Source organism: Magallana gigas, chromosome 7 (genome assembly GCF_963853765.1).
Source record: "Magallana gigas chromosome 7, xbMagGiga1.1, whole genome shotgun sequence".
Classification (NCBI taxonomy): Eukaryota; Metazoa; Mollusca; class Bivalvia; order Ostreida; family Ostreidae; genus Magallana; species Magallana gigas.
Window position 1 is genome coordinate 42,747,384 of NC_088859.1, and position 24,956 is coordinate 42,772,339.

Here is a 24,956-nt window from a genome sequence, read left to right on the forward strand (position 1 = left end):
CTTGATTTTGAGAAGATTTTCCCTGTAAATTTTATGTAAAAATTTATCCACACATTGTGGTCCCATCCTAGCATACTAATATATTATTAACCAATTATCTCTCTCTGCAAAGGGACTTGACCTTTTATTAAACACACTTGAAATAAATACCGATTGCCCAATGATGCTTGTGCAAAGTTTGGTTTCAAAATTTCAAATTAGGATAATAAATGTACAAGTATATAAATACCGTTCTTATAAAAGTTTACAAATAATAGCCTTTTTTAATTTTAATATAGCACTTTGACTTTTAAAAGGGTCATGGTTTGAACAAACTTGACAACTTTTCATCTGCAAAAAAACTTTTCCATTAAAAATAACCGTTCATTACTAAATTTGCGGTATGATTCAAATACATTTTCATTTGATTAAAAACAAAAATGATATAAATTAATGATTTATTATTTACCAGTTTTCCTAACTGATACAAAGATTGCTAGAAAATTGCAACACCATATAAATCAAAGATTTAATTCTTTATTTGTTTTACTTCCCTCGAAAGTTATACAAATACAAGAACAGATACAAACACATAATTAAAGATCTTTTAAATATATCAACAAATATTACATAGATCTGCATAAATTTTGAAAGCACTGATCTGATCTATTTGCACTAACTCATAATAAAATTAAAAAAAGAAAGGGAAAAAAATAGAAATTAGTTGTAAACACGGATTTCTTCTGCACTAGTCGTCCGTGAGAACATATGGCAGAATATAAAGAGGTTCATCATTGTGAGATGCCACTGTAACAGTTTGTGTCCAGTCCTTCCAAGCACCATTGATATCATACAACCCATTCACCTCACTCCATTCTGAATTGTGCAATCGCTCCAAGACATTCTCACTCACTTCCTCCTCACATTTTGGAACCTCGCACTCCTCCTCCTCCGTCTCCATACTGTCATAATCCACACTACTGTAGTCTATTGGCCTCAGCTGACTGTATATCTCTTCCAAAGTGAGTACTTTCTGCGGCGCTTCTTTCTTAACAGTGTCTGTATTAATGCTGTCACGGAGATCATAATGTTCCTTGGATTGAACTTCAGACGGTCGGAAACTTGTGTCAACCTCTGAACTGTCAGTAATATCTATGCTAGATTCCTCTTTGCCTAGAGATTCTGATTGAGAAAGCTCATACTTAAAGGGGCTCATGTCCACAGCACTGCTAGGTGTTATTGAGCTTTCCAGATAGTTTTCCACGAGTTCCCGCTTTGTTTGACTTAGACTTGATGGCGGCCTGAGAGGTGTGGATGACATCTGCAGGTCTTCCTGTTTACGACGGCGTTTAGGTCGAGCACCTGGTGGTAGAACTGAGGGTAGAACATCACTTTCCTTCTGAATTTGATTGGTTTCAATCTGATGAATCACTTGATTTCCAATTGACTGTCCGCTTTTAGCTCGCAAATCCGCAATTATTTGTAATGTAGTTTTCACTTTTGGAGTCTTTATTGCCTTATCCAAAGGCTTTTGAGTATCAGTGCTGACAGCAAGATTAGCATTTCGACGACTTGGCAAGGTTTGCTGTTTTCCACCTCCACTGAAAGAGGTAGATGAGGACGGTGATATTCGACTCGAGTTTAGCATACTTTTGTCACTGAACATTACAGGAGAAGGTGCCGCAGATCCATTGGCAACTGTCTTGTAAGACATGCTCTCACTTTTAGATGACGCATTTTGGTTTTCATTCCGTGTCCGCTTTTTATTTGCCACATTTGTTTTTGAGTTTAAACTTTGATCATCATGAACAGACCCTGAATAAGAAGACAAAGAACGTCCATTTTCTCTTGTGGAATGTGAGTGCTGTGGAATATCTTTTACACTACCACTCAAACTTGAAAGACTCTCATGAGACACATTTCTTGACAGCCTTCCTTTCAATTCCACATCATTAGAAGGACTGCCATTATTGCTTAGTCGATCAGTTTGTGAACTTATCACAGTGGATGATAGATCAGGGGAAGAATGAACAGAGTTAAGCTTCGGAAATTTGCTGGCCTTGGGTGTACTATAACCTTTAAGATCACTTGTACTGAAACTAGGAGAAAGTCCAGATTTCAAATACTGGGGCATGTTTGGAGTGTTGGGTTTACTCCTTGGAGGTTGCGGAAGTTTGGGCGTACTTGGTTTTACACTTTGGTTGAAATTCTGGGTGGGTGTATTCGGTTTATATCCTGGATATTGTTTTGAAAGACTAGATCGCACAACATTCTGACTGACCACTGGTGATAAAGATTTCTGAGATAGTGCTGGACTACAGGGCTTTGATCCATTCCCACTTAAAGCTGCTACACTGGGATGACTAGGAGCTACTCCTCCATGATCTCCATTGACTTCAGGGTTGATGAGTTTTTGCCAGTTTCTTACTAGCTTCTTTGCTCGCTTGGCCAATTGTTCATTGTCTGTTTTCTTCCTGAGTTCATTAACATACTTTCCAATCCTTGTTTGCTGAAAAGTTAAAAAAATTCATTATGATTTTTAACATCACATATACCCTTATTTATACAATGTAATAGGAAAGCTAAAGCTAAAGAATAGAGTTTTGTTGTAAAATCTCAATCTCAATATTCGAATGTCAAATTGAGTCTTAAATGTTTTCAGAAACATTCATTTTTAAAAAAATCCTTTTTTTATGAGGGAAAGCGGAACAAACTAATTAGCATTAAACAACTGGTTAGGTCATAGTAAACTCAATGCTGTAGTTCGAAAAGACATCAACTGAATGTAACTTTTTTATACAAGCTTTTCTTATTTTGTCTCTGCTGATGAAAAATCGGGCTGAAAAGATTTGCTAATCAAATAATACTATCGAGACCTGATGCAAAATATTCCTTGCACACTGTAAACATTGTCATCAGTCCTTTAAATGCCAACATCTTGCAGGTTTCTCCAATTGCAGACTATTGATTAGCAGGAGTGGCATGTCTGTAATTTTATCTCATTTACTCATTATCAACAAATAATACTAGACATGACATGTTTCATGCTGCCATCTAATAGTTTGCATGTAAGAACTAATTTATACATCTTCATCTGATTTTTATCAGAAGCCACTACTTGTTTGCAGAGAAAAACAAATGTACAAATCATTTTTAAGACCTTGCACAAGCACTGATACTAAGTGCAATAATTTCAAAGTGAAATATAGAACCAGTTTTCAAAATAGTCTAATTAAAATTAAACATGACTAACCCTTTTAAAATACTGATATGAGCATACTAACATAAAAGCAATCACATTTTAGCAACAACAAAAAATTGCTTTTCTTCAGTCATAAACAAAATAAAAACAGACTTGAAAATGCACATTTACAAGAAGAGCAACTGGGATTCAAAATTCAATATCACCTGCCATGGTTTTTACCTGCCTGTTATAAATCAATGAAATTTGCAGGCAAACTCTAGGCCTGCATTGGGTTATTGATTAGTATACTCAAGTTAAAAGGCCTGAAATCCATCAAGAATTTGTTCCTCTACTACCTAAATACATCTGAAATCAAGTCACTTCCATACCAACAATTTTTCAAAGAAACAAGGCAATGACAACAGCAACTGTTCTGAAGGTTGAAGATTTATTTCATCTGACATTCAAGTTTCATGGGTACAGATTTTCACAGACTTCACAATGTGAAATATGAAGCTTAGGTTCTTGCATAGTTTGTATATATTTTTGGGGGCTTTGAAATAATAAGTTAAAAGTTGGACATTCAACAACCTCCTCCACAAACTTCAAAATGATACTGCTTGTCAATGAAGTTTGAAATAATAATGCTCAGTTTGATTGACTTGATCTTCCGTGGCCTGCCCCCTCCCCCTTACTTTTTCTCACAGCATTTTTCTTAAGGTGGTATGGGACACCTCCATGTTGTGATGTACTTCATATCAAAATAAACAATAAATCAAATAAAATATCATTAATGTTTTCTTTCCTAAAATTGTTACTTAACAGCGTAGCACAACGAGTAAGAGCGTTAATTACAGATCTGTACGTCATGAGTTCAAATTCCCCTTGGTCTTTAATAATATTTAACTTTCCAAAAAATTTGGAAATGTATTTTTTGGTCAGTTATTGTTAAATATTAAAATTCTAAATCCGTGAAAGTATTTGGATTTTAGTGTCTTTTATCCACTTTAATATTAACAGGTGTCCCATACCACCTTAAATAATTATCATAGTGTTGGCCCCCTCACTTTCGGTGTTATAGTGAAAATTGGGATATGAACAGTGAAATTTAAGAAATAGGTATATGCACTCCCCTTCCCCTCCCAACAGATTAAGATGTTTGTGATTTGCGAATTTTCATTTTTTTTCTTTTTTCCTTGTCAAGATAGTCAACCCCACTTTCCAAAACGATGCTATGTTTCTGCTTTCTGGCTGATTGTCTGGTTTTATACTGAAATTGTTTGTTAAAATCAAACAAATGCTAAACTAGAACTGTCCTAATGGGACTAATACCCCCGCTAGGCTAATTTCAAATGGGACAAATAATTGAATTGAATAATAATTAAGGTTTGGAACACATACAAAAAAAAAAAATTCTAGAAATGTAAAAAAAAAAAAAAAAGTTAACAAAGAAAAATTAAAATCAAAATTGTCAGAATTTCACTGTAAATACATATCTATAACAGTAATACATTTACAAATGTATGTATTTGATGATATATTTTTTTAATTTAATTGATTTAAAGAAAAACCAACAAAATGACAATAACCCTCCCTTTGCAGTGAATAGAAATACCGGTAGCCAAGCAATGCTCTTCTGTTGATAAAACTTTCAATATCTTTCTAATAAGAGTCTTGACAGATGCAATTAGTTGTTTCAAATTTTCCTCACTTTCTCCTATGGCACAATTGAACTCCAAATCAGAAAATTGATCCCATAGGACTATGATTTTCTTTGATGGGCTTGTTAAATTTAATAAACTCCCAAAACATTACCATAATTACCATACTATGTAAAAATATGTGAAAAAAAAATTTAATATTACAAACAATTTTAAAATTGCCAAAACACTTCAATCATATCAGTAATTTTGAATTTCATTTAAATTAATGCCCAATAGGGTCACTTCATCAAATTACTTGACAAATAAATTTAAACAACCTCTAAAAATAGTTTAACTTCTTTATTAATAATTATATTATTTATTTCCTTATAATGATAGACCTTTTGGTTTACATGAAACAGTTTTAAAATAGCCCCAAAACCATCACCCATTTTACAGATTATCAATTTCCCCTAAACACATGCTCCATCTGAACCATGGCTCAGATAATGGCTCCCTTGGGACAAATGAATTCAGCCACACTTGTCTTTGATGTTCTTATTAGCTCCATTGACAAACAAAAACTTTGCATTGTCAGTTGATAGAATACTTATAAAAAATATTTCTTTTTTTTATCAATTAAGACATAAAGACAAAAAACTCCATCTGGATGTATTTATATAAATATATTTTAGAGTGTTTTCTATTAATTAATTAATAAAATCTGTAAGGATTACCTCCCTTACTTTTCAACATTAGTGTACAATATATAGAATAAGGAAAATGAAAACTGTCATAAAATCATTAAATCTTGTCTGATCTTAAAAAAAATTGCAGGTGCACATCTTCAGATGGTGTTCAACATATGTACAAATTTTCAAACTGTTCCATGCAGTAATAAAAAATTCTATAGGGGGGACAAAGTTGCGTCTACAGACAGACGGACAGACGGACAGACGGACGGACAGACAGACGGACAGACGGACAGACGGACAGGGTGAAACCAATATACCCCCCTAAACTTCGTTTGCGGGGGTATAAAAAACCATGTACTGAGTGTTTTTTCTGATGTAAAAATGTCTAGATAGGGTTCATTTCTATTATAAAACTGCCTAACAGACACAATTTGATAAGATATTCCAACTTAGGTCAACTTTGACTTGTTTATTTCTACGTATCAATTTGCTTCCTGTGTATAGGATTTTCCAGCGTTTACAGCCACAGGTACACTGGGAACCCCAGAGGCATTCACATCGGAAGAAATTAAGCCCCGCACTCACTGAGATTTACCACCCCATAAAAATGTTTGGCCTTTAATTAGCTTTAAAAATATACAATTTATGATATGTCAAATTTAGTCCCTTTAAATCAATTTTTTTAAAGTGTTTCAAATAAATTAATAATATATATACGTTATACGTTCAATTATTTCATTAAGAAGTTCTTATATTCTATGCTAGTCATACATCTCGTTAATTTGGACTCACTGGCAAAATACAAAATAAGCCATCAGAAATGATTTTATCTAAGGTGTCTCACTACACCTTGAAATATTTTCTCAAATCAGCAGAAAATTACTTGATTCTGATATAGGGTGATTTAACCATGCATCGGACACATACCTTGGATCGGACAACTTTGTTTATAAATATACAAATAAATGTGCATGCGCTCATGTGTTGTTTTGTATATTCCTGAATTAGAACAAATGAACTTTATCATTATTAAGAATTTGACAGTCACATTGTCAAAGAAATAGCAATATAGACATCGTAAAATGACATCAAACACGCCATTATTGAAAATTTAGTTACGAAGATTTTACACTAAAGCATTATTTGAATGTTGTGCGTTTGATTGTGAATTAGTGAAAATGCACTCTCTGCCTAAAATAATTAGAAAGAAGTAAGTTTAGAAACAAAATTTGATTAAAATAAGTCCAAGAAATTTGAACAATTAATGTCAAGGTCATTATTGCACCATATGTTCATTTCACCATGGATCGGACAAAAGTTAACCATGCATCGGACAGTTTTCACTGCATGATTTTTTCTAATAATATGGAGATTATGTGCCCATTCCTTGTGATATATTTTAAATGTGAAGTAAAATATAAATTTAAAAAATAATTGATACAAACATTTTCCTCAAACCACTTAAAAATCGAGTTTTACGGACACACCCTTTTTAGTCCAAAGTTCCTGTAGGAGCTGGCACGATAAAGAACCCCTTATGATAAATATTCCTTTAAACAGAAGCACTAGTCTAAATTCCTATAAGTAGATTTAAGGACTTACATTAAAAGAAATATGAATTGCAATTGAATAAATTAATATTTCAGAACCTTTGTATTTTTGCATTAAAACCAGAGAATGTTGTTATTTTTAATCTCTACTGCACTGCTATAGCTGTCCGATGCTTGGTAAATATTGTCCGATCCATGGTGAAATAGTTCAACGCTTCATTAATTTGCTTTATTTTCTACATTTTTAACAATTTCAAAATTTTTTCTTCAATAATTAAGCAAGGGGAAAACCTGCAACTTTTAAAACAAGTTTTATTTATATTTGGACGATAGTTGATGCGTGAACAAAGGGAAAAATCCAAAGGTGTCCGATGCATGGTGAAATCACCCTATATCATAATGGATAAGAAGTATGCAAGTCAAATAGGCAAAAAATGTGCAATTTTCGATGAAAAATTACACTTCCGAAAAACATGAACAAAAGCTCCAGGCGGATTTGAACTCATGATCTGCGATTCAGAAGTCCAATACTTTAGCCACAACGATATACAACCGAATCGAACGATATAAACAGTTTAACAAAATATTTAAATCGCCATTTTGTGATGTAGTGTCCTAAAAAGTATAAGTCTGGGTGTAGTGAGGTACCTTAAGCAAACCTTTTAAATTTTTCACTAAAATATGCCTTTCGCAGTGTTGTTTGAATAAGAAATACACGAGTCATCTGAGTGGAGCTTCGTGCAATCAAAATCTTTCTCTTAGTAATGATAGAACCATTTGTAACTCTATATTAGTCCATACAATGAACATTTTCATTTTATCTGTCCCTATTAAAATACAAATCAACATCTGTAGATAACCTTAATATTCAGGCATTAAAACTGGAAAGTCTCCGAAATGCTCAACATATAGAAATCAAAGTACTGAAGTACTGACGGGAGTTGATTTTATCGATTATCATTTATATAAGGAATAAAGAATCATTCTTTGAGTATTATGAGGTGATAATTTTGGTCGGGTGTGATCAAATCCAATAAAGCCCGAAGGGCTTTATGATAGATTTGATCACGCCCCGACCGAAATTATCACCTCATAATATTCAAATAATGATTCCTTATTACTTATATTTATATAATTTTAAGCCATCGTACGATTTAATATTTGAATGTAAATAAGGAAACCCCGCTGGCGCCTCAATTTGGAGTCATTTGTATTATGGGTTATATAGTACAAAATCGATATGTAGTGTTATCACAGGCAAAGACACTGGAGAATGTAAATATTTTAGAATCAACGATAACGTTATTTTGCATGGCAAGTGGTTTCTTATATGTATTTGATTTACGCACGTTTTTATAATATGAATACTCGGACTCTTCCGAATAGAATTTCGAGAAAACCCCATATGAATCATGTTGTGTAATATTTTAAGATACTATTAATTCCATCAACTTATGTACATGTATCAGTAATCAAAATATTTCTGAAAAATTGTATGGATCCAAGCAATATTGAACTCTAGCTTCATTCAAACAGACGCTCGGCTGTCTACATTAATCTCCGACAAGCAAGAGAAATTCTCTGCGTGTCGAAGATTTACGGAAACCACCGATCGTCTGGTTGAACGATACTATAGTAAACTCTAGCGTAAGAATACATACCACTACAAAAAATGTCTTGATTGTTTCCTACCATTTAAAATCTGACTATTTTCAAAGTATTAATAAATAAGTTTCCTAGAAAAACAATGCTTCAGAATTCATTACAGCAAATTTATCGATTATTTCTGAGAAATAAATCTTGTCAGCGGTGATGATTTGTGCTTAGGTCCAAACACTGTTTCACTTTCGGTTTGCCAGAGTAACTGCATAGAAGAGTTGATTAAAATCAACTCCCAAAAAACATGACACCCCCTTCCCCAAAATTTATTCATCACACAGTGACACTATTGCAAGCAATACATTTCTCTCTCCTCTCTCAATAATGAAACATGTATAACAAGCAATAATGAAGTTAAACCATTGAAATGAAATATATTAGTTATTACATACAAGCCATCATCAAAGAAACTGTAAAACTAGATTTTGTTTGACTCAAAACATTTAGAACTTTTAACTTAATGCCATAAAACATTGACCTACAATTACATTGATGCCATGTGATACTAAGGTATGTTGCAATTCAGATCATTTTTAATATGGTTACCTCAAGTACGTCTCTTGTGATCGGATACGTTTCCAATATCGTGATGACGGCCAACACTCCGTCCATGTCAATAACCTGCCAAAAATAAACTTGCACTCAAAAAGATTTCCATAAGTCTCATGTATAGTACACATCATCTAAAACATACCTCCCCCTTCCAAATAAAAATTTGAACAAAATCAACTTGATTTTCCCCAAAGAAAATTAATATATAATATAAACAATATATGACAATTATCTCAGTAAGCCCCCACCCCCCCCCCCCCCCCCCTCAAAAGCTATTCTGAGAAAGAAGGAGGTCAAATCCCTGATTTTGTGTAAAATGCACACTCCCAAATTTTCGACTCCACAAGAGAATTTTCAGTTCACACATTCCAAATGTATTTATTCTTGTAAGCTTACAACAAGAATTTGATGTCTTTCCTTTATCATTGCTGGATGATTTCTTTGTTAAGATTAAATGTAGTTTAAAATGAAGGTTTAAATGAAATATTGTTTAAACAAGATTTTACTCAACTTGGTAATGATAATGTAAACCTTTTTTTTGAGGGGGGATACTTATTTCATGTGGGGACAAATGGTTTCATGTGCTTTCTAAAGCAAGGGTCTATGAAAAGTGCTGATGCTAGCATATTATGTTTTTCCTTTCCAATCACTCCCATATCACTTACAACATACATTAAATACACACATACAATGTTTCTACTTATAGAAATGCAACATCAATTAAGTTTTTCCGTTTCTTAAACAAACTTAAACAATTTCAAACAAGATTTTATCTTTGTAATCCAAAAATTAATAACAAGACAAAGATACACAGCTATGAATACAAAACCACCGCATTTCTATTTCTTTTCGTTTTTAAACCCAGTTACCTCACTTTGCATTAAAAATACGTAATTCCTTACCATCATTATGTCCTCTACTTGAAAATAACTCAAAATTAAAGATATCTTATTTATTGTTCCATATATATAAATATCATATAAATTGTTTTATTGATGCAATATTTCATATATTTAACTAGAGTTGATCACAAAACTTTTGTCCCATTACAAACACATAGAGAAAGTCACGAACAAGATGGAGATTTTTGCAAATTATGACGTCTGCAGCGATTTTCTTACATTGTTATCATCATCAAGAGTCTCCAGCAGCTTTTCTTTTAGATCTTGGGGAGTGTGCTGCATTAGGATGCCCTAAAGCTCCCCAAATTTCGAATTTCAGCCAGCTCTCTGACCGATGTTGTCCCACCGCAATGGCGGACTTCCATACATTGTGCAAATGCTTATAGCGCACTGGCATCTGGGAAGCCTCTCTGTACTGGCGTGACGTACAATGACGAACTACTGCCTCAGATAAAACAGTGCGCAAGGTGGTTATCACGTGATAGATTGTTCGCCATGTGTGACGTAAACAACGATTTAATTTTCTTTTGTAACTAAATATACATTATTATTGACCATAATTCTATCAAAATAAAATATCTAAATTATTGTGATACTTTCTTTTCCAGTAAAATCTTCATAAACGTTTTTTATTGTTGGATCTATTTTTTCATGAGATTATTTCCCTTCGTAAAATACCCCATAGATGGCAGGTTCTTATTTTTGTTCGATACACGAGTTTCCATTGGTTAATCAAAAATAGTAAAAATAATCGGAAACCCTCTAGACATACATAAAGTGTTAAAATAAACGTCACATCCGATGGACAAAACACATGTCCACATGGATTCCTGAAGAACTTCAATCTTCAAGATAGGGAATGATCTTTTATAGTTGACAACAATGGTAAATTGTAACGTTTATTGATTTGTTGTGTATTTATGCACTTAATTATAACTGATGATCCAAAGGGACAATATAATGTGATAAATATCAAATGGTTTATTAAATTAAAAAAGATCACGAGATGTGATGAATTTTTTTTTAGATTAAATTTTACTTGTCTTATGTTATCCAGCCTGGTAAAAAGAAGAAGTTTATTGACAAAAAGAGTGCTGTGACATTTCACTTGGTACACAGAAGTCAAAGAGATCCACTCCAGGCCGATGAAGAATCATCCAAACATGTTCTTCTGCCAGTGGAGAAAAAGGTATGCTTGTCAACCATAAATGAAGATGTTTAAGACTTGTTGTATGAAAAGTTTTAAGTTAAACTGTTAAAAAGCTCTGGTGTGGCTTTGGTAACAGGCCTAATTCTTAGGTTGCAAAACCGATATAGTATATTAACTGACCCAACAAATGACAGACATCACAACTTTTCTTGTTATTTAGGAGCCAAGTGCAGAACAGAAGAGAGAAGAGCTACAGAAATATGGCATATTTTTTGACGATGAATATGATTACCTGCAGCATTTAAAAGATGTGAATGAAGTTTATGAGTTGGAAGAGCATGTGCCAAGAGAGAACAAGGTAAGACACCATGGGATGTCAGTATGTGATAGTAATATACATGTATATAAACAAAATAAACAATTCCAAACTAACTTCATTATCAGTTTGGAGTGGTACTGGTACTTAGTTATTCAGTTGGAAATGGGGAATTTTTAATCATATCAACAAATGACATTTATTGACAAATTAACAGTACTATATTATTGGGATATATATGGTTGAACTGTTCTATTATATTTATTGTTGTTAGGAATGAATTCAGTAGCTACCCAATTTATACAAATTCAAACTAGGTTTGAACAGTTTATACTTCAAATTATATTTTTTAGCTCACCTGAACCGAAGGTTCAAGTGAGCTTTTCTGATCACCCGTTGTCCGTCGTCCGTCCGTCCGTCCGTCTGTCTGTCTGTCCGTCCGTCTGTAAACTTTTCACATTTTCAACTTCTTCTCAAAAACCACTGGGCCAAATTTAACCAAATTTGGTACAAAGCATCCTTATGGAAAGGGGATTATAAATTGTTAAAATAAAGGGCACAGCCCTTTTCAAAAGGGAGATAATTGCAAAACAATAAGTATAGGGTGCATGTCTTTAAAAATCTTCTTCTCAGGAACCACTGCACCAGAAATGCCAATATTTACACAAAAGCTTGTATATATAGTGAAGATTCTAAATTGTAAAAATCGTGACCCTCAGACCAAAACTGGGGCCCCAGGCGGGGTTCAAAGTTTAACATAGAAATACATAGGAAAATGTTTTAAAAATCTTCTTCTCAAGAACGACTGCACCAGAAATGCCAATATTTACACAAAAGCTTGTATATATAGTGAAGATTCTAAATTGTAAAAATCGTGACCCTCAGACCAAAACTGGGGCCCCAGGCGGGGTTCAAAGTTTAACATAGAACTACATATGGAAAATGTTTAAAAAATCTTCTTCTCAAGAACCACTGCACCAGAAATGCCAATATTTACACAAAAGCTTGTATACATAGTGAAGATTCTAAATTGTAAAAATCGTGACCCTCAGACCAAAACTGGGGCCCCAGGCGGGGTTCAAAGTTTAACATAGAAATACATAGGAAAATGTTTTAAAAATCTTCTTCTCAAGAACGACTGCACCAGATATGCCAATATTTACACAAAAGCTTGTATATATAGTGAAGATTCTAAATTGTAAAAATCGTGACCCTCAGACCAAAACTGGGGCCCCAGGCGGGGTTCAAAGTTTAACATAGAACTACATATGGAAAATGTTTAAAAAATCTTCTTCTCAAGAACCACTGCACCAGAAATGCCAATATTTACACAAAAGCTTGTATACATAGTGAAGATTCTAAATTGTAAAAATCGTGACCCTCAGACCAAAACTGGGGCCCCAGGCGGGGTTCAAAGTTTAACATAGAAATACATAGGAAAATGTTTTAAAAATCTTCTTCTCAAGAACGACTGCACCAGAAATGCCAATATTTACACAAAAGCTTGTATATATAGTGAAGATTCTAAATTGTAGAAATTGTGACCCTCAGACCAAAACTGGGGCCCCAGGCGGGGTTCAAAGTTTAACATAGAACTACATATGAAAAATGTTTAAAAAATTTCTTCTCAAGAACCACTTCACCAAAAATGCCAATACATACACAAAAGGTTGTATATATTGTGAAGATTGTAAAAATCGTGACCCCCGAACAAAAAGTGGGTCCCCAGTAGGGGTTTAGATTTTAACATATGTAGGAAAATGTTTTAAAATCTTCTTCTCAAGAACTATAGTGCAACTGTTTAGGATATTACTATGCATACATGTACATCCTTAAATAATGTATATTCAAAAAATTGTAACTCCCGGAATATTGATGGGCACCAAGAGGGGTTCAAAATTTAAACATTTTAAAAAACATAAAGGAAAAGTTTAAAAATTTTCTTCTCAAGAACTACAATGTTTTAGTTTGTGGAATTTCTATGCATGCATCCTTCGCTTATGTAGATTCCTAATTGGTAAAATCGTGACCCCCGGACCAATACTGGGGCCCCAAGATGGGGTCAAAGTTTATTATAGAAATATAAAGGTAACATGTTAAAAAATCTTCTTCTCGAGAACTACAATGCTTCAATTTGTGAGATTACTATCATGCATACAACCTTGGATAATGAAGGTTCAACAGTTTTAAAATAGTGACCCCTGGACTAATACTAGGGACCCAAGATGGGTTTAAAGTTAAATGTAGAAGTACCGGTATATATGGAAAATGTTTAAAAATCTTCTTTTTGAAAACTACAATGCATCAATTTGTCAGATAACTACGTAAGCACCCTCAAATAGTGTAGATTCGAAATTATAAAAGCCGTGACCTCAATCTAATACTGGGGCCCCAAGAGGTGTTCAAAGTTTAGCATAGAAATATAGAGGGAAAATGTTGAAAAATCTTTTTCTAGGGAACTATAATGCTTCAGCTTGTGAGATAACTATGCAAGCATCCTTAAATAATGTAGATTCCAAATAATTAAAACTTTAGCACTGGACTAATACTGTGGCCCCAAGAGGGGTTCAAAGTTTAACATAGAAAGATATATTGAAAATGTATTTAAAAAGTTTTTCTCGAGAACTATAATGCTACAGTTTGTGAGATTACTATGCAAGGATCCTCAAATTGTGTAAACTCTAATGTAGTGGAACCAAGAGTTATCTTTCTTGATGTTCTGTACAGTCTGAGAGTTATTCCTCTTGAAGTGGAACTCTTCTACGTTCAGTTTTTCAGGTTGTGTACGTGCGGTCCCACCGCAGTGCTACACATTTTCATTCCTATGTTACTATTTATGTTGTTCAAGCCAACCATAAACCTCGGACCATACCTGGGTCCCCAGAAAGGGGTTTAATGTTTAAAATAGAAAAAGCATATGCTACGAATGCAATGTTACAAGGAACTGCTGTTCAGGTGAGCGATGTGGCCCATGGGCCTCTTGTTTTATGAAATAATTCTCCTAGCTGATCAAATATTTTGTTACAAACCAAAATTTTAATAATTTGGCACCATTGATAGAGCTGCATGTTTGGGTAGAAATACCTATTAATAAGCAATTGGGAAAGTAACCAGATTTTTTTTTTGTTCACACTTACATGATGCATGCGCTTTGCAAAAAAAAAAAAAACTTTGTACATGAAATATTTTTACCTTTGAAAAGAGACTGAATCTGCAGGTGTAAATGTATAGGTGATAGTTTATATTAACTTTTTCTGATGATTTGTATGTATTCAAAATTATTATAGACTTTGTAATGGCCAAAACATTGGACAAAGCAGCTTTATAACTGCAATTTACACCTTGGTTTGGTTCCTACATAGTTTTAAAGATTATCCCTTGCATTTCAGAATGTGAAGATTAATCTTCCTTCCTCAGTATTTGCCACTGATCTGGAGAAGGGTGTGGGACTTCTGAATGAAGCAGTGCCTATCAGAGGTGTGTGCATTTGTAATAAAAGGCACAGAAAAGCTTTACCCTGATTCACTTGCTTACTTGACATGCTAGGAAGGTTTTCTTCCTTTTATAAGCATGGTTATTGGATATTTATGTTGATAATTCCAATGTAAAATAATAAAAAATATTGTGAAATGTGAATAAAGCAGTCACTGTACCAAAACAAAATTGTTACATACATGTAAATAGGGAAACAATGAACCAAGTTTTCCACTGCACTCTGTCTTTGTTTTTAGTTTTGTTTGATACTAAGGTTATTGAATTGTTTTTTACAGGCCCCAGACCTGATTGGGATCCGGATATTGTGGCGGCCCTGGATGATGATTTTGACTACAATGACCCAGAAAACCAGCTGGAGGATGACTTCATATCAATGGCAAACACAGGAGATGGTCCTAGATTCGAGGAGGGATATGAGTAAGATTTTAATACTGCAAACATTAGTATACATGTCAGTAATGTTAAATGAAAAGCAAGAAAAGTTTTTATGTATTTAATGAATATTTTTGAATTGCTCTCTTTTCTGATCATGACGGATGGTTCAAGTTATACTGTTTTTTGGTACAGAGGAAATGGATCTGATGATGGTTTTGACTCTGATGAATGTGAATTTTCTGATGATGACTTTGGAAGTGATGACAGAGAAAAGATGTTTATGGATGAAGAAACAAAGTCCCGGTTCACTAATTATTCAATGTCGTCCTCAGTAATTAAGAGAAATGATGGACTTACTCTTCTAGATGATAGATTTGAAAAGGTTTGTGATTATATTTAAAATCATTTCTAATTTTCAAAATGATATACAGTTTTTAGGCAGATATAGAAAAAGTTATAAATATTTATTTTTTTTAAGCCAAATCATTTTCCATTTTATTTCCTAAATGATATGTGCCTAATTGAAAGTCCCACACATAAGGGATTCAGTAATTGTGTGTATCAAATTTTAGTAAAGCACATTGTGATTTAAAAGTTAACCTTTTTTTAATCAAACCAAAATATTTTCTTGGTGTTGTTTTATCTCATTGACACAGAATATTGTAAAAACTTTATGTTGATGCTTTAGTCTTTGTATTTTTAAAGCCATTTTCCCACTGCTCAGTTCTAAAAATAGCCATTCTTAATAGTTTTCCACATCACATTTATCAAGGGCAACAACTGTAATTCTAGAATCTCAGACTTGGAATGGTTCATATATGGGAGGAGTATAGAAATTCTTGTATTGCATTTTATACAGGCAATATTTAACAGCCTTTATAAACTATCAATTATATGTCTGAGGTTATGGACTTGTTTGGTTTCAGCTTTATGAGCAATATGAGGACACAGAAATAGGTGCTCTAGATAATGAAGATGTCGATGGTTACGTCGGACAAGGCAGCCACATGCTGGACACAATATTGGAAGATTTTGAAAAACAACAAGAGAATAAGTGAGCTCACCGAATATAATAAAATGTGTATCGCTAACACAGAATAAATAGGGATTAGTTATGAAAAGTGATTTCATACATGTAAATATTAAGCGTTGATTAAAGAGCAAGTATTTGTTTATGAAAATGAGAATATGTTTCTCTTTGTCTTTGGATCATACTAAGGAGATGCATGTTTAAAGCAAACTATGCAGTAAGGTTTTGGTATAATTTTCATCTGCAGTCGTAGAACCTTGCATGCTGTGATGGATGATGAACGACCTGACGACCTTGGGATTGAGGTCAAAAGTGATGAGGAGTCTGACAGTGGGGGTGACCTTGTACCCATGGTGATAGAGAAGCCTAAGGAGAAATGGGACTGTGAATCCATTTTAAGTATGCTAGAGAGGAAGATAAAGTCCTCGTGTCTGTTAATTTGTGTGATTTGAAAATTACTCTAAATCATGTTTTATTTCTTTTGCAGGTACATATTCAAATCTTTATAACCACCCCAAGTTAATAGAGGAACCAGGAAAAGTATGTTCAGCTTTATTATATAGAATTTTTTTAGTTTTAAGAGTTTTAACAAGTATGAAGGTGATATAGGACACCTTTAGACATAAATGCAAATACATCATGTTCAAAATTTAGTAAGTGTTTTAAAATTTTGACTTTTACAATTCATTACAATTCTTTCAAGCATTAATTGCACTGTGAAATTTATATACCTCTTATTGGAATATTTGCAAAAACCTAGTCAACTTTGAACTCATGATGTACAGATCTGCAGTATATTAAATGTTGCTGTTTATTTGGAAAGAAAGTATATGTACATCATAATATGGAGATGTCCCATACCTCTTTTAATATAAAGATTCTGCTTTGGATGACTGAAATTTAATTTGTGCCCCAAAGAGTAATGTTTTCAGTGATTCAGTGAAATTCATTAGATGTGATTTTACAGGATAAAATCAAATTGACATCTCGGCTGATGATTCCAGAGGGAGTGTTAGAACAGCCAGGATTAACGCGGAAACAGATTGAACAGGAAATGAGGGAGAGTAGGCGGGCTGACAAAGCCAGTACGTACCGGCCGAAAAATGAGACAGCAGAGGAACGGAAACAGAGGAAGCAGGCCACCAAGCAGGAGAGAAAGGTACGTTGATGTATGGTCTTAAATTGAAATATTTACATTTTCCAGTGTCTTTGCCTTTGATAACACTATGTATCGATTTTGTACTATAAAACCCATAACTTCAAATGACGTATAATTGAGGCGCCAGCGGGATTTGCTTATTTATATTTAAATATTTAATTGAACAATGGCATAAAAGTATATTAATATGAGTAATAAGGAATCATTCTTTGAGTATTATGAGGTGATAATTTCGGTCAGGGTGTGATCAAATCTATCATAAAGCCCTTTGGGCTTTATTGGATTTGATCACACCCCGACCGAAATTATCACCTCATGATACTCAAAGAATGATTCCTTATTCCTTTAATAAGATAGTTGATAAGGTAGATGTTAAGGTAGTTGTATACAGAGACACCAAATTAGTCTTATATTAGACAGAAAAAGTGATGTACATCTATCAAAAACATAAAAAAATAAAGGTGAATCAGTGACTGGGATCTGTTCTAGAGATATAATATCTAGCTTAAAGTTTAAAATTTTGATCCTGATTGACAAAAGAGGATATTTGTATTCAAAGGAAAGAAGAGTGGAGAAAAAGGCCAACAAAGAAGCATTTAGTGCAGAGAAAGTTCGACAAACAAAAGAGCAGCTCAACCTACAGACAAACTTACAGGGTCTTAAGTTATCATGATACCAAGACTGGAGAAGCTTGAACTAGCAAAGTCAAAGTCTGGGTCAGGTGGCAGCTGTGCCCATCTATTATGGTCAGTCTCAACAAGTGAACACCGAAAAGGACTTGTCTGGATGTGCAAGTTTTTCCACTGTGTTGTCAAGATATGTTGACTATTAGTGACTAGGAATGGACATATTAGGAAGTTACTGCTTCCCAGCTTTATTGTTTTTGATGATGTTTATGAAAATTGTGGACTTTTAGCAAGATATAAAAAGAATTTTTGAGTTATGAATATACATGTATATTTATATTTTCCATCTGTTATTATATTAAATGTCATCCATATGTTTTCTTAATCTTTGTCTTTCTTTGTCAATAATTGTCCCTTCTGTTTTGTTGTGGGAGTAAGATACATTTACTTACTGTAAACCAATTAATTAGCTTTATGGGTATTTGTTATCTGTTGACATATTCTGTGATTAAGAATCAGAATTCAAATGCTGTGTTCAGAAGAAAATGTGGGGTGCAATATATATTTCCTGTAAAAGAATACCAGTAGAATTGGTGGTTTAAGGTTTGCATTGATCAAGTGAAGTAAGTCTGTTAATAAAAAAGAGGAAAGAATGCAGTTGGTATGTATACATCAAGTCCAGCAGGTACGAATTATCGATTTTGCCCATCAGCATATACGACAGAAGGAACAGCCGATTCTCCCATTTATGTGTAAAAGTTACCAGGGTTATTAAAACTACTTGGATGAATGAGGTCAGCCCATGCAAGTTCGTGGAGTCCGTGCTCTCAATGATGCTTAGTTTTGATTCACCATGAAACAGTCCATGCAAAGTCAAGAACAAAAGAGACACCAATGAATGTTATTATGCTTTCATGTTAAATACTAAAATCTGATTGGTTTAGACGCAGTTGATAATCTGTTCTATTACCCTCAGCGTTAGCAACAAACTTAGCTACGGGTAACAATATATAAATAATAGTGCCTGTTTGGGAGGGTAACAGTTGAAATTGACACCCCGAGAAAACCATTGTCAACCGACGCGAAGCGGAGGTTGACAATGGTTTTCGAGGGGTGTCAATTTCAACTGTTATCCTCCCAAACAGGCACTATTTATTTTGTTATACTGAATGTCTTAATTTTTAAGAAAATTTTACTGCTTTTATATAGGAATAACGTGAATTCTACAGCGAACCGTACGCGCATAATTTTCGCGCATGTAACATTTTTTAATGTTACCCGTTGCTAAGTGCGTTGCTAACGCTGAGGGTAATAGAAAGGATTAAGAACTGCGTCTTAACCAATCAGATTTCAGTATTTAACATGAAAGTATAACAAAACGAATTGTTACATGTGCGTAAATTATGCGTGTACGGTTCGCCGTAGAATTCACGTCATTTCTATATAAAAGCAGTAAAAGATTTCTAAAATTAAGACATTCAGTATAATAAAATGAATAGTTCCTGTTTGGGAGGATAACGTTGAAATTGACACCTGCTTGTCAATTTCAATTTCAAAACAGGCACTATTTATATAATGTAGAAGTTATTCAACATAGTTTTGAATTTCAGTTTTTATTAGATTAGCTAAACAATGCGTTTGAAAGCAGTTAGAAAGTGTTAAAGGAATGCCCTTATTCACACGCAGTCATGTCCGTTTACTGGATCGTGTAGATTTCAGGTAGGTTTTTCAGATTCTGTATTGACTACAGTACTGTATCGGCATTCTCAAGAAAAGAGGAGAAAAAACAACATGTATGTAATATTAGATTTAAGTTTTCAGTTGACCAATTACTATTTTTTAATCTTCAGTCATGTAAAGCAATTTTATAATAATCGCACTGTTGAGCACCTGGCGATAAAGTCGTGCCTTGAGAGAATATAAGTGCTGAATGGGGATTTTGCTTATCTTTATAATGCTAATATGGGTACGGAAAGGTGGCACTATACACACACTGTACATGAAAAAGATATTGCTGTTTACCATCCTTACTGTACATTCTGAATGTAATATCAAGACACAATGTTCAGGGCATTGACTTTCCGACTAAACATGAGACATCAAATTGTTTACTGACATCTTACAACAAATGTCTTCTTCCATCACGCATTGCCAAGTGTTCAGATGAAAGTTTAATACCATTCCATGGTACTGCTATTTAACACGTCAGAGAAAACTCTGTATAACAAAAGCACACAAACATGTTCTAGAATTTTCACTGCTGCATGCACATTTTATTCGTTATGTTCTCCTTCGTTTCACTCATCCGAACATAAAGTATTTCTATTCTAAGTATTTTATAAATAACAACAACACAGGTGTTAGAGTGAGTGAGCTATCAACCAGTTCGACACCAAAGGTATACTAATTATGCAATTAAGAAATTAAAGATATCATAATCCAAGATTCAAAGTAACAGATAACTTTTCATTAATACTGTCCAAAACATATCCATCTTTTGCATTTTCTGAACGCCATCTACCATGTACTTTAAAGAGTCTGTCTGGAACATTATTATTAGCTGCTGCTGTAGCTCCCCCACTTCTCAAACTATGCAAACCATATTCTTTGAAATCAACTCCAACAGTTTTAAGAGCATCTAACAAAAGTTCTCTCGCTCTAGTATATGTCAAAGGCTTGTTTATTTTACTCAACCTGTAAACATTTTCTTTCTTAAAAAATGTGACTGCTCTGAAAATAAATTCTTCAGACTGAAACACAAGACCAGTGTACGATATATATTTTTCAAGATAACTAACAGGACATAGTTTATTTCCTGTTTTAGCTATAACGACTATGTTACCTTGTCTAAACACATCTGTTTTACTTTTTTCAATTTTGATTTCAATATGTGAACCAGATTGATGAAACTTAATATCACACATCTTAATATGTACAAGTTCATCGTACCTCAGAAAACCAGCATAACCCACTAGTACCATGCAAACAAGTCTGGAGTGATACAAATTTTCAACCTGAGAAAACTTATCCATAATTTTTTCTAAAATTTCTGGTGTAATAGGTTTCTTCTTAACTATAGGTTTGGACCTTAATCTTTTTCCGCCTTCTAAAATTAAATTCACTAGACTGTTATCGCACGGATTGTTACACAGGTTTATGCAATGAGTCCATTGAATACTATAGTATGCTGCATCAATAACCGCTGCTGAAGAATTGATCTGTATCAAATAAGATAAATAAACTGCGACTGTAGAGGGTGAAGCAGGTAAATCCTGAAAATCAAATGTTTTACACCAAGCCTTGAATTTCAGGAAATAAGTTCTATACTTTTTATAGGTATTTTCAGATCTGCTGTTCAGTACTATATTACCCATTCCCAACACTGTTTCCTTTAGTCTTGGATCTTGAATCTCTCTAATTTCTTTCCAATGTGAGAATGTACATGCAAGCTGAAAATATAAATAATTAAATAATGTTTAAGACATAAAACTATCATAATACACACTACAATGCCCAATTAAGGCCAAAAAAGAAAAATGCCCAATCTAGGCTGAATTAAACATAATGCCCCATCAAGGCTATATCAAACACAATGCCCAATCAAGGCTAAATCAATCATGTATATGCCCCATCAAGGCTATTAAGTCAATATGCCCCATAAAGGCTAAATCAAACACAATGCCCCATCAAGGCTAAACAATTCATATGCGCCCCATCAAGGCTAAACAGTTCATATGCCTCATCAAGGCTAAATTAGTCATATTGCCCAATCAAGGCATAATATTATAAAATAAGGAATACCAAAGCAAAAACTTTTCAGAAATCTGTACAATCGATACGAAGTATCAACACGTTACTTTGAAATTGTGGTTCAGCAAATACGCTCTCTTCATGAGACCCTTTCTGAAAAAACATATGAGGCTTATAATATTCCACCCATTCTTTAACAAAATCTTGAAATTTTCCAGAAATTGGTTTAACCAAAATAGGCCAAAATGTTGCTGTCGGCCACTTTGGAACAATAAGAGTCCCTCTTGCTTTGCACAATTTCAAATGATTAATCGTTCTTGCAATCAAATTAATTGGAGGTACAATCCAATTATTACCAACTGACCAGTCAAACCCAAAAGCATCTACTCCTGCTGTATTTGGATTCCAAAATCTGGAATAAAATTTTTCCAATTTATTGTTATTACAATCTGCAAATAAATCATACTCATAAGGACCCCATTTCCTATTAAACAATTCAAAAATATGATCACCCACTGACCAGTCATCAAAATCAAAAATCTTACTGTAAGCATCGGCAATTTCATTCTCATATCTTGGAATCCATTCTGTCTCTAATCTAATTTTGTTCTGCAAACAAACAGTAAAGATTGACAGTGCTAAATTTTGTAATTCTTTGTTCATACTGCCTTTCCCTACAATTCTTACAACATTTTGGTTATCTGTGTACAACTTAACTAACCTATTACTCAACATATTCTTAAGACTTTCTAATGTAATTTGTACAGCTTTAAGTTCTCTCCATGTAGAACTTTGACACCTCTGCTCAGGTGTCCACATGTAATGAACTACAGAATTAAAAGTTCTAACAGAATAACCTGCTCCTGCCGTGTTGCTTGCATCTGTATATAAAATCTGCTCAGGAGGATTATCACTTACAAAATGACACACTCTGGCTAGAAATCTACAATTGTTTAACCAAAACATAATTTCTTGAAGTATATTATCATTGAATAAGATAAGCTGATCCCAAGATAAACATTCTGCTATAGCTATGTGCATGTATCTAGACATAATATAACAAATATTACCAAGGCTAAATGAAAATGAAACAATTTTCCCCGTAACTTTAGCCAACTGTCTTGCTGTAACAGAATTTTTGTTATGAGCAACAAATTTAATATCTTCCTGAAATTTTAAATATTTTTCGTCTGGTACTGCAAGAGTTCCATAGTTTGTATTCCATACAAAACCTAACCACTTAATAACTTGCTTAGGTTTAAAATCACTCTTTTCTTTATTCACTACAAAACCTGCACAATGCAAGTCTTTTTCAACTTCCATAGCAACCTTTACACAGGTAGCATAATCTTCAGCTATACCCCATCCGTCATCTAAATAAACAATACATTTAAATCCTTTACATCTCCAAAATTTGACCAAAGGTCTGAGTAACTTTGTAAATAAATATGGAGCACTTGATAATCCAAAAGGTAAACATGTAAAAATAAAATATCTGGTTTTGTTTTCAAACTTCCATGAAAATCCTAGATACTTTTGATGTAATTTATGAATATCCACATGATGATACCCAGACTTTAAGTCAAATTTGTACATGAATCCGTTTTTCATAACCATTTGTAATGCATGCACAATACCTTCCATTTTAAATTTTCTTTTGTCAATACATTGATTAACGTGTCTAAGGTCTAAAATCAACCTACATTTACCTTCCGAGTTAACAGCTACAGATAAAGGATTAACAACAAAAGGTTTATCTGTCTGCTCCTCAACTATTCCTGAAACTAATAACTCATTAATAGCAGACTCCACAAAATCTCTGTGCTGAAATGCAGATTTGTTATTCTTCAGCAACACTGCTATCGGCTCAGTTACAAATGGAATAAAATAACCATACCGTATAACATTCATAATAAAATCTGAAGCATGTATTTGGTTTTCCCAAAAATCTGAATGCATTTTTAAATTGCCTTTAACTTTGGAGGAAGTAGAGTTTTTAAATTCAAACACATTGTACAAAATACAGTCTCTCACCAAGTCATTGTTTGCTGCCTGATGCTGTTGCTGATGCTGTGTTTGTGAAACTGCCGTTTCCCTTTTCCGGACATTTGTTGGCCCAGTGTCCGAACTTGTTGCAGTAGAAGCAGATGTTCCTGGCTGCTGCTCCGCTACTTCCACTTGAAGATGATGCCGCCTTTCTGTACCATTGCTGAGATGAAGTGAACGGCTGATAATAGGGATATCTTCCATACTCTGCTCTGGTGCAACTTGATCCAAAATCCTGCCCATGCGGACGAAAAAACTGTCCCGGAAGTCCCTGCGAATCTTGTCCAGAATACGAACGGTTGTTACGCTCATAAGGCTTCCTGTTGTTGTTTCTTTTCTTTGCTCTTTTTCTCCGTAGATTTTGAAGTCAAATTCAATTCGTTGACAATCTCCTGTTTCTGCCTTCTCAGCGCTCTCTCTAGCTTGTCAGAAAAGATATCCAATGCTTCTGCAGTCGTAAAATCATCCATGGAATCTTGAACGGGCCCGTGTTGTGAACCTCTAGGCGCAGCATGAAAAGCCCGCTCTTCTCCCACGTGGCTTGAACTCGTCTCAGTCATAAGTACGGCCAGAAAAAATCGTGTTCGAAAGGGTTGATTGCTCTTCGATGACCTGTCTATACCTGATCGGTTCTATATATACTACAGCCAAACAACTACTTGTATAACTGCGCTAAAAGAAGTAGTCCGTAAAAAATACAACTTACAGAAATTTATTTATTAAAAAAAAATACAATTACATAACCTGATAAAACTTGTTAAAATAATGCAAATGTCTAATTTAATTATTACAAGACTATGTTTCCAACGCAAACGCTTCTTGGAAGAATAAGCCGCCAGTAAGGA

The 24,956-nt window shown here is 33.9% G+C and overlaps 3 protein-coding genes across 5 annotated transcripts; 1 reads left to right on the forward strand and 2 right to left on the reverse strand.

Moving 5' to 3' along the window:
* Positions 1 to 496: 496 nt before the first annotated feature.
* Positions 497 to 10,584, reverse strand: LOC105340733 (mediator of RNA polymerase II transcription subunit 26). The gene is made up of 3 exons (XM_011446913.4): positions 10,384 to 10,584; positions 9,257 to 9,331; positions 497 to 2,488 (listed from the first exon to the last, which is right to left on the reverse strand). The coding sequence occupies exons 1-3, from the start codon at positions 10,444 to 10,446 to the stop codon at positions 728 to 730; spliced, it is 1,899 nt and encodes a 632-aa protein (XP_011445215.1). The 5' UTR covers positions 10,447 to 10,584; the 3' UTR covers positions 497 to 727.
* A 329-nt stretch (positions 10,585 to 10,913) lies between these two features.
* Positions 10,914 to 18,700, forward strand: LOC105340732 (protein LTV1 homolog). Its single transcript, XM_011446912.4, has 11 exons — positions 10,914 to 11,049; positions 11,222 to 11,353; positions 11,535 to 11,672; positions 15,020 to 15,107; positions 15,401 to 15,542; positions 15,693 to 15,882; positions 16,427 to 16,554; positions 16,778 to 16,929; positions 17,018 to 17,070; positions 17,498 to 17,689; positions 18,249 to 18,700. Exons 1-11 carry the CDS (start codon positions 11,047 to 11,049, stop codon positions 18,360 to 18,362), a joined length of 1,332 nt encoding a protein of 443 aa, XP_011445214.2. The 5' UTR covers positions 10,914 to 11,046; the 3' UTR covers positions 18,363 to 18,700.
* Positions 18,701 to 20,602: 1,902 nt separating this feature from the next.
* On the reverse strand, positions 20,603 to 24,680 carry LOC117680348 (integrase/recombinase xerD homolog). Of its 3 annotated transcripts, none has more exons than XM_034459044.2 (3): positions 24,100 to 24,680; positions 22,611 to 22,674; positions 20,603 to 21,764 (listed from the first exon to the last, which is right to left on the reverse strand). In XM_034459044.2, exons 1-3 carry the CDS (start codon positions 24,421 to 24,423, stop codon positions 21,730 to 21,732), a joined length of 423 nt encoding a protein of 140 aa, XP_034314935.1. In that variant the 5' UTR covers positions 24,424 to 24,680; the 3' UTR covers positions 20,603 to 21,729. The 3 variants fall into 3 exon arrangements, with proteins under 3 accessions (XP_034314935.1, XP_034314936.1, XP_034314929.1); XM_034459045.2 differs by having other exon boundaries at positions 20,603 to 22,477; XM_034459038.2 differs by lacking the exon at positions 22,611 to 22,674.
* Positions 24,681 to 24,956: the final 276 nt, after the last annotated feature.

Bases quoted from the DNA above. Each gene is read 5' to 3' on its own strand.
- LOC117680348 (XM_034459038.2), bottom strand. From the start codon at position 24,423: ATGAGCGTAACAACCGTTCGTATTCTGGACAAGATTCGCAGGGACTTC. The intron at 21,765-24,099 runs GTGAGAGACTGT...TTATATTTTCAG, and splicing joins AGGCAGCAAACAATGACTTG to CTTGCATGTACATTCTCACA.
- LOC105340733 (XM_011446913.4), bottom strand. From the start codon at position 10,446: ATGCAGCACACTCCCCAAGATCTAAAAGAAAAGCTGCTGGAGACTCTT. The intron at 9,332-10,383 runs GTAAGAAAATCG...TATTTTTGGCAG, and splicing joins CTCTTGATGATGATAACAAT to GTTATTGACATGGACGGAGT. The intron at 2,489-9,256 runs GTAACCATATTA...TTAACTTTTCAG, and splicing joins TCACAAGAGACGTACTTGAG to CAAACAAGGATTGGAAAGTA.
- LOC105340732 (XM_011446912.4), top strand. The intron at 15,543-15,692 runs GTAAGATTTTAA...TTTTTGGTACAG, and splicing joins AGATTCGAGGAGGGATATGA to AGGAAATGGATCTGATGATG. The intron at 15,883-16,426 runs GTTTGTGATTAT...GTTTGGTTTCAG, and splicing joins TAGATGATAGATTTGAAAAG to CTTTATGAGCAATATGAGGA.